This window comes from Teleopsis dalmanni, chromosome X (assembly GCF_002237135.1).
Source record: "Teleopsis dalmanni isolate 2A chromosome X, ASM223713v2, whole genome shotgun sequence".
In the NCBI taxonomy this organism is placed as follows: domain Eukaryota; kingdom Metazoa; phylum Arthropoda; class Insecta; order Diptera; family Diopsidae; genus Teleopsis; species Teleopsis dalmanni.
In genome coordinates, this window is record NC_051848.1 from 59,753,580 (window position 1) to 59,765,246 (window position 11,667).

The 11,667-nt window shown below is 34.5% G+C and overlaps 1 protein-coding gene across 6 annotated transcripts; it reads left to right on the plus strand.

Annotated features, from left to right (window-relative positions):
• The first annotated feature begins 7,474 nt into the window (after positions 1-7,474).
• On the plus strand, positions 7,475-9,891 carry LOC119662645. 6 transcript variants are annotated; one of them, XR_005250849.1, is made up of 5 exons: positions 7,475-8,391; positions 8,453-8,558; positions 9,575-9,657; positions 9,728-9,768; positions 9,819-9,891. XR_005250849.1 is itself a non-coding variant. In XM_038072311.1 (4 exons), exon 1 carries the CDS (start codon positions 7,574-7,576, stop codon positions 8,387-8,389), a length of 816 nt encoding a protein of 271 aa, XP_037928239.1. In that variant the 5' UTR covers positions 7,476-7,573; the 3' UTR covers positions 8,390-8,391; positions 8,453-8,558; positions 9,575-9,657; positions 9,728-9,891. The 6 variants fall into 6 exon arrangements, 3 of the variants coding, with proteins under 3 accessions (XP_037928240.1, XP_037928241.1, XP_037928239.1); XR_005250848.1 differs by having other exon boundaries at positions 9,822-9,891; XR_005250850.1 differs by having other exon boundaries at positions 7,475-7,868; positions 7,954-8,391; positions 9,728-9,891.
• Positions 9,892-11,667: the final 1,776 nt, after the last annotated feature.

Consider the following 11,667-nt stretch of genomic DNA (forward strand, 5'->3'; position numbering starts at 1 on the left):
GCAATACTCGAAACAGCGTTGTATGGTCAGCCAAATTTCAATAAATTAAATAAAAAAAAATTTTTGTCTTTGTCCTTTCTTTGCTATTCGAATCGGTCTAACTTTTAAATAGTTTCTTTCGTCATAAAAAGACACGCCATTATCGGCAAGAAAAAATTAACCATAAAAAAGTAGTTTTTATTATTCAAGTGACTTTCAAAGATGAGCATCACATCAACTTCATTTTGGTTTAATAAATTCAAAATTTCTAATTTATGTTGACTTATGCTGTTTGCATTCCATGCACATATTACTCATTACCTGGCTAAAATCGCTGACATCAATTGCGATTGCATTTGTATTATTCGGTTGAATATGATTTGCATAGTTTGCATGAACTGTGAAAACATCATTTCAAAATTACTACTTGGCGCTTGTTGTATTGGAGTTTGTTGAACTGGAACTTATTGCTCCTGCTGGGCATTTAATTTTAATACATTCGCATATGTGACACCTTGAATCGGCCTGTTTGAAGAAGAATCATTGGAAACAGCATATGTTGAGAACATATGGTCAACATATGTTGAGAACATATGTTCAACATATGTTGAGAACATATTATTTTTGGGGTCCCGAAGGGCTTGTCTTTTGTAGAGTAGACTTTGTTTAAGATGTTGGTAGACTTGACACCCAACATCTGTAATTTGCGGTATGGTTACCATTGCAGTTACTACATTTTACTACCTTTTTGTCTTTATTATCTTTTTTGTCACATTCTGAAGTATAGTGAAGTTCACCACACACAACACACACCGGGCGCAGCGTACAATAGGTTTTTGTATGGCCAAACTCCTGGCAGTTGGCGCATTGTACAGGTCCATTCCGTAGGTGAGGGGGTTCCACAGAAACTCTATAGTTTAACAAGTACCTTAATTTGTAGATTGGATGATCTTCATTCTTCTTTAGTTTTGTGGCATTTAGATTTTAAAGCCAAATATCAATATAAAATATATATCAATCATTGTATGATATGCTAAGCGAACCAAAATAAATAACTGCTACTACCTACCATAAATCTATTTAATCGGTGATCGGCATCTCACCTGGAAACACCATATATTTACGAAACGCAAGCAACTGGGTCTAAAAATACGCTCCATGTACAGGCTTCTTTGCCAAAATTCAAAAGCTATCGCTGAACAAATTACTTCTATATAAATTTATTTAAAACCAGTATGGACTTTCGGTGTCTCGATCTGGGGAACAGCTGCAAAATCTAATATAGCGATATTACAGAGACTTGAATCAAAAATACTTCGTTTATGTGCGGCAGTGTTTAAAATAATACAAACAGTCAACAAAAACTAGCGAACAAGGCTAGCACATCACCTGAACACATTAGCACTATCACACGAGCTGTTATCAGATATCAACCATTCACGTCGACTGAGAAGAAGATTTTCTACGTCGGATTTGCGAAACTCACTGATATTAAACATTTATAACCAACTACTGTTTCATTATTAGTTCTAATTTAATCTTTAGCGGTATTTACTACTGACTGTCTGGGACATTTTATTCTATTTTATATCCATAAGTAATACTGAATATTCTTTTACAGAATATATTTACAAATAATAAATATAAAAAAAAATATGTTTATATGTGTTTCCAAAATATGAATTCAGTTAAAAATGTTTTTACGACACTACATCATAAGGTCATCAGATTTAGAATAATAGTGATTCATCAACTATTGATGCAGGAAAAAATACACTACTTGCACTTCCGTTTGCTGACTGGTGGCATGATTAGGTCTTACTCTTTTAATCAAATTAAAATGTTATCGTAACGTCACCTGGAACCCATCTATAAACAATTATTTATTATTCCAAGAAATAACGAACTCACCCTAGATGACATTTGGTTTCAATAAGACTGTACTTGAGACTAAGATGACCACTATTTTTTTTTTAGTGTGTGGTTCCTACAATTAGGATGAAAAACAAAATTCTTTAAATGTCCTCCATGGGAGATTATATAGAACCAATTATTTTGATGATATTTTCATTGAATTGTCAGTATGCAGTTCGCAATCACTCACCCATAACTTGAAGAATGTGCACATTCGAAGTATCGCGGGGTTAAGAATAATTCACTTACCTTTGCATAAAAAACCTGTGTTGGGAAATCCCATTACCTTGATGGTTAATTCACATAATAAAAACGTAAACTTGCTAGACTGGGACATGTTGTTAAGCTAATGGCACTGTTCAGTAAAAAACATATTAATCTTCCATATTGACCTCATCAAAATCATGTTAAAAAAATTTGTAATTGTAATTACAGCAATAAACTAAATGTCACACCATGCACCATGGCCTTTTTTTGGCAACTAATTATTATCGTTATAGTTATAGAAAATAAAAACTTAACTATTTTTGTAGTAAGCTTTCACAAGTTTGGGAAATGGGAAGCACCTAACTCAACATAGAACTCCTTGGATGTTAAGTTCTATTTGACGTACGTTCTCAAACAGAGCTTCCCAATAGATATACAAAATAAATTATGCTATTAAACTAATTTTATAATTAAAAAAAACCACCTACAAATAACTATAAAAAATTAACTTGAAAAAATTGAAAAATGAGTTTCCAAAATAATACCATACCTTTTTATTGAGGTGACGAAGAAAACTCGAAACGTCGGGGTTTAAATATAAATAATAATTGTATTTTACGGTTAATAAAAATTATATTATTCATTTTTTTTAATAGAAGTATGGCTATTGTAAATATGGTGTATAACTTAATTAATTACTTTATATAAGTACTACTAAACGACCCAATATATACTCGTGTAAGATACAATGAAAAAGTTCTTACAATTCGAACAACGGAATTAATTAATTACGTATATTAATCGTTATCTCATAACACATAAACATTATATCGGTTAAAGTGTATTTATAGACGTTGAATAATTTTTTTAAATAAAAATACTGTAAAATAGTATTGAATCTTACCTTGAGGTATAATATAATTCAAATATTCTTCATTGATCATCTTACAATACTGGATTAGCTTGAAGATATAGCAAATATCAATAGGTGATTAAAAATTATGTCAATTATTTTTTATCAGTTTCTACCGACACTTTTCTTTCTTTAAAATCACTTCAAATGATCCAAATGACGCTATTATTTGTACAACAACCTTTTTTATAACAATTATTCTATCAGAAAACCTAATATGTTTAATATCTTCCATATTTTCATCACTGATGGTCACGTCGAAACGCCCACAATTCGTATTATATTTAATGGGTCCACGACTTCTCTGAAACTAGACAAACATTGTTTAAGGTATTGTAAGGACGGAATTTTGTACAAATTCCGCCCTACATAAAACTTATTATTTTTTATTAAAAATCGTCTGGATAAAACTCGATTTATATATTTAAACAAATAAACAAAGCCAACCGCGAACATACGCACAAACGACACGCAAAACAAAGCCAACCGCGAACATACGCACAAACGACACGCAAAACGAAGCCAACCGCGAACACACGCACACACGACAAGCAAAACAAAGCCAACCGCGAATTACACTTGTGCGGTTGTGCGTGCATTTAAGCAAAGCAAAGTGTCGTATATAAATAGCGGAGATTTTATATGAAAGATCACTTAGCACCGGCACACCGAAGTGAGTAGATCACTACTCCAGCGCTAAGTCCCTTTTTAGAAGCCCATGGTGTTTCGACGCTAAGGCTTAATAAATCAGTAGAAGGTATTGGATAGATTTTATAAACGCCTTTGATGTTTTGACGTCTTTGGCTAGAAACTAATTACGTAGATTTGGAAAAAACCCTTTGATGTTCTGACGTCTTTGGGTAAAAATTATTGAATAGATTTTATAAACGCCTTTGATGTTTTGACGTCTTTGGCTAGAAACTAATTACGTAGATTTGGAAAAACCCTTTGATGTTCTGACGTCTTTGGATAAAACTTACTGAGTAGAATCAAGACTAGAATAAGTTATTTAAGAAAACTTTAAATAAATTTTAAATAATAAAAGCAAACGGTCTTTTACTTTCCACTCATTGGTTTACCAGCTTCGAACTAGTCAATAAAACAAATTTATTGCAACGACCCGGACCGCGACTGAGTAATACCTCAGCAGAATTAAAACGACGAATCCGTGTCGTTACAATTGGCGCCCGAGCAGGGACTTGTGTTCGATAGTATTCCAAGTGGGAAGAAAAGAATTACCAGGGACCTGATTGGTCAAATCACAGTGGTCAAGGCTCAAATGGAAATTTAAGATCCAGAGGATAAGATATTAACAAATATCACAAGAAGAAATAATGTCGATGGGATCGAGAGGAATACCAGGAACATGTGGAAGTTCAATAAATCCTCCAGTGCGCTCCTACCTTCAGATGGTTGAAGAGGTACAGAAGTGGTCCTGTAAATATGACGGTGGTAAGGATCCACTAGATTTCATCGATCACATAGAGGAACTGGCGGCTATGTACAGTATCGATGTAAATCTAATTCCCAAGATGATGCCAATACTCTTTGAAGACAAAGCATTAAGATGGTACCGTAACAACCATAAACCTTGGCTCCTCTGGTCAAGCTTCAAGGAAGATTTCTTCAAATTCTTCATATCATGTAGATATTTCGAAAACTTAGAAAATGAGGTACGAACACGACTACAAAAGACAAAAGAAAGTTTCAAGGATTACTCACTTGACATTATAAATCTAATGCGTCACACTGGCATGGATCCAGGTTCGCAATTGGAGCGGGTGTATCGAAACATGAAGGCAGACTACCGGATGTACATTAAACGTTCAGAGTTTACAAGCCTAAATGAATTAACAACACTTGCCGATGACTTCGAAGAACTAAGTACAGAACAGGATAAAGTGAGCCGTAATCGTGTCCGTGAAGTGAACGTAGGGCGCATGATAGTCGAGTCCCCTCAAGCGATGGTGGTACAAAATACAATGAGAAGCATACCCAATATGCCAGCACGGGATAAAATTATCCATAGTCTAAGCTTCGAGTCGTCCATTCCTGATCAGAAACGAAGGAATCAGCCTCAGAACCAATCAACCGCTAAGCAAGCAACAGCATTTATAACTGGAAATGTGACTTCAGCATCACTACCAAAGTCAAGCATAACGACACGACGCGTACAACCTCGAGATTATTTAAAAGCCCAGCAAGAAAATCTACAAGAGCAGACACCTTGTAGGTGCTTAGTACCACCGCGTCAGCGAAGTTCAAAACTCATCACAGAGTCGAAAAGTCAGAGTCCAGATGTACAGCGTCAGGAAAATTTAAAACTCATCACAGAGTCGAAAAGTCAGAGTCCAGATGTACCACGTCTACGAAATTTAAAACTCATCACAGAGTCGAAAAGTCAGAGTCCAGATGTACCGCGTCAGCGAAGTTCAAAACTCATCACAGAGTCGAAAAGTCAGAGTCCAGATGTACCACGTCTACGAAATTTAAAACTCATCACAGAGTCGAAAGGTCAGAGTCCAGATGTACCGCGTCAGCGAAGTTTAAAACTCATCACAGAGTCGAAAAGTCAGAGTCCAGATGTACCGCGTCAGCGAAATTCAAAACTCAACACAGAGTCGAAAAGTCAGAGTCCAGAAGTACCGCGTCAGCGAAGTTTAAAACTCAACACAGAGTCGAAAAGTCAGAGTCCAAAAGTACCGCGTCAGCGAAGTTTAAAACTCAACACAGAGTCGAAAAGTCAGAGTCCAAAAGTACCGCGTCAGCGAAGTTTAAAACTCATCCCAGAGTCGAAAAGTCAGAGTCCAGATGTACCACGTCTGCGAAATTTAAAACTCAACACAGAGTCGAAAACTCAAAGTCCAGATGTACCACGTGAGCAGGATTACACCAGTACACATCAAGATGAATTCCTCAAAGTTTTTAGGAATCCTAGAAAGCGGACACGAAACCATTCAACGAAGTAGTCGAGTTCAAATCCCCCGAAGAAGGAGGGAAATGTAAGGACGGAATTTTGTACAAATTCCGCCCTACATAAAACTTATTATTTTTTATTAAAAATCGTCTGGATAAAACTCGATTTATATATTTAAACAAATAAACAAAGCCAACCGCGAACATACGCACAAACGACACGCAAAACAAAGCCAACCGCGAACATACGCACAAACGATACGCAAAACGAAGCCAACCGCGAACACACGCACACACGACAAGCAAAACAAAGCCAACCGCGAATTACACTTGTGCGGTTGTGCGTGCATTTAAGCAAAGCAAAGTGTCGTATATAAATAGCGGAGATTTTATATGAAAGATCACTTAGCACCGGCACACCGAAGTGAGTAGATCACTACTCCAGCGCTAAGTCCCTTTTTAGAAGCCCATGGTGTTTCGACGCTAAGGCTTAATAAATCAGTAGAAGGTATTGGATAGATTTTATAAACGCCTTTGATGTTTTGACGTCTTTGGCTAGAAACTAATTACGTAGATTTGGAAAAAACTCTTTGATGTTCTGACGTCTTTGGGTAAAAATTATTGAATAGATTTTATAAACGCCTTTGATGTTTTGACGTCTTTGGCTAGAAACTAATTACGTAGATTTGGAAAAACCCTTTGATGTTCTGACGTCTTTGGATAAAACTTACTGAGTAGAATCAAGACTAGAATAAGTTATTTAAGAAAACTTTAAATAAATTTTAAATAATAAAAGCAAACGGTCTTTTACTTTCCACTCATTGGTTTACCAGCTTCGAACTAGTCAATAAAACAAATTTATTGCAACGACCCGGACCGCGACTGAGTAATACCTCAGCAGAATTAAAACGACGAATCCGTGTCGTTACAGTATTAAATGCTTTTCTGCACTAAGTTCTACTTAAATTTCATTAAACGTTCTGATTCGACATTTCGCCATACAAAAAATCATCGATAACACACCAATATAGCTACGTCTTCCTCTATCGATCGGGAAGCACAAACTAAGCATCACATTCATCTGATGGTTAATACATACACTGCTGATAGTGGAATCAATATACAACAACAGACCCGACTCGATAAACAGGATACAGTGTATACGATTTCGATATTCTTATTACATCTTAATCACATTTCGTATAATCTTTACAATCATTTGTAATATAGATGATTAAGGCACATAATCTCGTGTAGAGTAGAGCAATCTCGCCACAAATGTAATACTTAAGAAATAATATATTTCCTAAATTTCCGAGGAACCGTAAAGTTTACATTAAATGACATTGCCAAATAATTTAAAAAAATTGATCCATAAATTGTTATAAAACTCCTTCGTAACAATTTGTGGTTTCTCAAAAGCCAAAACCAAATAAAATTGAGAACTAACATATATAATCTAGTAGTCCACTGAGTAAAGTTTTTTTATTTATTAAAAAAAAAATATTCAGATACAATCAATTGTTTTTGTTGTTTCAAGAAAATTTAAAACAAATTTTTTTTTTCAGTTAAACATTTCCAATGAAAAATTTCAGTTAATAAAATTCTTAGTGAAAACGTTTTAGAGATAAAAAGTAGAAAATCATGGATAAAGAAGACGTTTATGACTTTTTGGATATTGCATCTATTTATGATAAAACTGGACGCATACTTGAGGCTGAGTTTCTTTATCAAAAAATTGTTCCACATTTAGTTGATGAATACATTTATAAAAAGTGCAAGAAGGATAAAACTGCATGCTATGGACCAATTAGGGACTCTATAGAACGAATTGGACTTATCCGTCATCACATCAACAATTTACTTTTGAATAGACATCTCATAGTAGAATTCGAAATCCAAAATGATGACATTATACAAGGTTATGGTCAACTTTTTGGTAAGTATCTACAAACAAATCTTAAAGAGATGATCTTAGAAGAACCGCAACTCAGTAAAGAGCATGAAATAAAAAATCTATTCAGATTTTTCAAAGCTGTTACTCTCAAATGCAGACAACTGTCATTTGTGAAAATCTGCACCAAACCTGCAGAGCAGGATGCGGACAAGCAGCATGAACTCTTACAGAAGTTGGTGTATGCCTTCAATGACAAACGTAAAGTTGGTATGAAAATTGATTTTAAACCAGATTTAGAGAAAACGAAAATGATTCTTAGCAATGGTTATATGATAACCTTAAGTACTGGCTTACATATCTTTAAGAAAGAGAGACTGAGGACATTAAGTTACGTCACACCCAGCTTATTCGCTATCAAACCAAAGTATAATCAACTAGGTCAACTTAAATTTCCTAATCTGCACAACTTTTATCGTGCACATGGTGGTCGGGCAACCGATTACAAGTGCTATCCTTGCGCAATTGAGGTTTGGAAAATTAAAAGTTTCGGTGAAGTCATTTAAAAGTAAGCTATAGTGTGTCCATCTATATGTAAGTATAATACCTTTTGATTATGTTTCTTATAGTCAAACAATATATCAAGTAACTTAAAAAGAATTTTTGTAAACGCAAGTATCAGAACTTTGATACGTGGATGCAACGGTGAACTGTGGTACTATATTAATACTAGAGGTTTGGATTTTAGCTAATGCTTAATTTATTAATTTTTTTTTTCGAGCTCTTACTGCTAGTTTTATCTATCTCCTATAAAAGTGTAAATAATTTAGGTTAGGTAATATTGCCGATCATATAGATATCTACCTTTAGCTTTATTGGCCGAACCTATTACTGTAAAGAAGCCATCTCAAGCCTATACCAAAACCTAAGATCCTTACTAATATTCTTAGAAACTAAAACACGAAAATGTTTAATCTAGGTTGTGCATGCACTGAACAGTAGAAGACTTTCTTTTTATCCTCACAGTTGCAGTATAGATCAAAATTACATAAATAATTCATAGTTTCTTAAGCAACTATGTATTTCCGGAACATTTCAAAGAGACTTCTTTTATTTAAGGGGACTAACTTGTATTCAAGAACTTAATTTCTAACGATTAAAACATACGATTACCGATTTTTCAGATTTTTCCAAGGTTAGAAATGACCCTTTTTTTCTTAACTCATCTGCTCTGCAATTTTCTGCGAGATCTCTTTAATCGGAAACCCCGAAAAGGAAAGATTGAATTGAAAACATATATTATTTAGAGACATGTTTCAGTCAACGTACAAACTAGATGTAATTTTAGCAGAACTGAAAACATAAATGTGCTACTGTTTAAAACTTTATCCGTTTAAAACTCAGCCATACATTCTCTTACAGCTATAACTTTTCCCAGGTAGACCTGCCTTGCATCAAATAATACCAAGTTTCATTTAGGGCCAAAGCTGTATACAAATACAGCCACTGAAAGATGTCACTGTATTGAGTTTTTATGGGATATAGACTGTTTAAGAGCTGCTTTATTTTATTTTGTAGAGTTCACATAAAAGGTGTCAACATGTTTCTGTTTCTTGAAGTACTGTCACTTTCTCAATATTTTTCATTGTTTAAACATTTTTGATAAATAAAAATAAATAAAATGTGTATATATATATATTATTATTATTATTATTATTTTACAGTAATATGTAATGTCCTTTCATTAACAGAAACTCAATTAAAAAAAACCTATCATTCAAGCACAAACATGTACCAGAAGACGTCATTTTTATTTTCAAAACTCAGCCAATAAGTAAGTGGGATATTATAGATTCATATTGTAGATTTCATATTTAACAAAATTATTTTTTATTGCAAATTAGAATTCACAGAACGGGAAACACTGAATAAATCAAAATCAAGGGTAACTTAAATATCTCGTAGGTAAATATATTTCAATATTAATCCTTAAAGCAGATATAGGGACCAAAATAGAAGTGCAAAAGAAGAATCAATCCTTAAAGCAGATATAGGTGCCAAAATAGAAGTGCAAAAGAAGAATCAATGAATGGGGCCTATCTATCGGTAGTAAACGTCTTATAAAAAAGAAATTCCAAATTTTTTATTAGTGTACATTTTTGAAAGTTTAAATAAATTACAATTTATACAGTGATATAAAAATATAAATATAAGCAAAGACATATTTTTTTTCTTGTAGTTAAGCTAAGACGATAAAAAAATTAATACTCGTAAGATTTTAAATATTATTATTATTAAGCAAGAGAGGGATTGTATATACAGCGCCTTAAGTAATCGATTGTTGATTGTATTTTTAATGAACGGGCAACTTTTGTTCCCTACAAGTCTGTTGGTGCTGAGTTTCGTATATTTACAGAGAATGTATTTATAGGTTTCAACGTCAAGTTTATAAAATTGGCAAATATTGGTATATGCAACGGCTCTTTATGTGTAAATGGTGCCTCAGCCTACACATTACTAACAGAAACTCAGTAAATGTTTTGATGTACTCTTTGCACAGGTATAAGAAGTCCATTTGAGTCTATTTTAGATGGGATGATGAATATCTTATCATATGTTTGGTCTTTAAATTTGATTCATTAGTTTTTAAATCAGTTTTTTCCTAGTACCATGGTATACAGACGGCTCTCTCACCAATAAGGGAGCTGGAGCTGGTGTTTATGGGCCAGGCAAAAAATACTGGGAAGCATTAGGAAACAATACAACCATCTTTCAACCGGAAATATACGCGATAGATAGATGCGCCAGTTTCAATCTTGAACGTAACTACCGGAACCGTAAAATTGCAATACTGACTGACAGCCAGGCAGCTATAATGGCACTCACATCTTACCAGGTAACATCCAAACTGCATTGACAAGCTGAACATACTCGGTGGGATCAATCAGGTGCACCTTTTATGGATTCCGGGACATACTGGTATCCAGGGTAATGAAATGGCAGACAAACTTGCAAGAAGAGGCGCGGTATCAAGAATGATAGGCCCAGAACCATTATGAAGGAGCTCTATCCATTATTATGAATGACGCAGAGAAAAAAGAGAGAGAACTCTATTGGTTAATGCTACCAAGACTCTCACAATATAAAATGCTTTTAGGGACTTACAACCTAAAACGCTTTAAAGATTGCATAGTACAATCAAAAACTAACATAAGAATTATTACGGGATTATTGGCCGGTCACTGCAGATTGAATAATCACCTATCGAAGTTAGGAATTCAATCCAACTCAGACTGCAGATACTGCAGGGAAGAGAGAGTAACGGCATACCATGTGCTTGGGGGGTACCCTGCACTGATGCATAAGCGAAAGAAACACCTAGGAGGGTATTTCATGGATAATAAGGATTCAAGACTGGGGAAGATAGGATCCATATTGTCTTTCATTAAAGAAATCGGACTTGGAGAAATACTCTAACCCGACAAAGGGGCACAATAGATCTTTTAGGTCGCAGTGCACGATCCCTTACTCAATAATAATAATAATAACAATAGTACCTGAATTGGTTTACCATAAGCCCTTTTGGCAATGTAATGCGTTCACTTTTTATTCCAGTTCTTTTTATAGAGATAAGCAGTTGTCCAACATATCTAAGACCACTAGGCTGCACTAGGTCCGTTTGCCTGCTATATTCATGAACCCAGAGTATCGATGGCAAGTAATTCTGTAAAAGTACAATTGGATGTTTACCCATTTGCAAGGTTTTCAAAAAAAAAACGTCACAGTAAGCTTACCCCAGTGCTATCGTAATTAAGTTTGGATCCAACTGTGTACCAGATTTGCA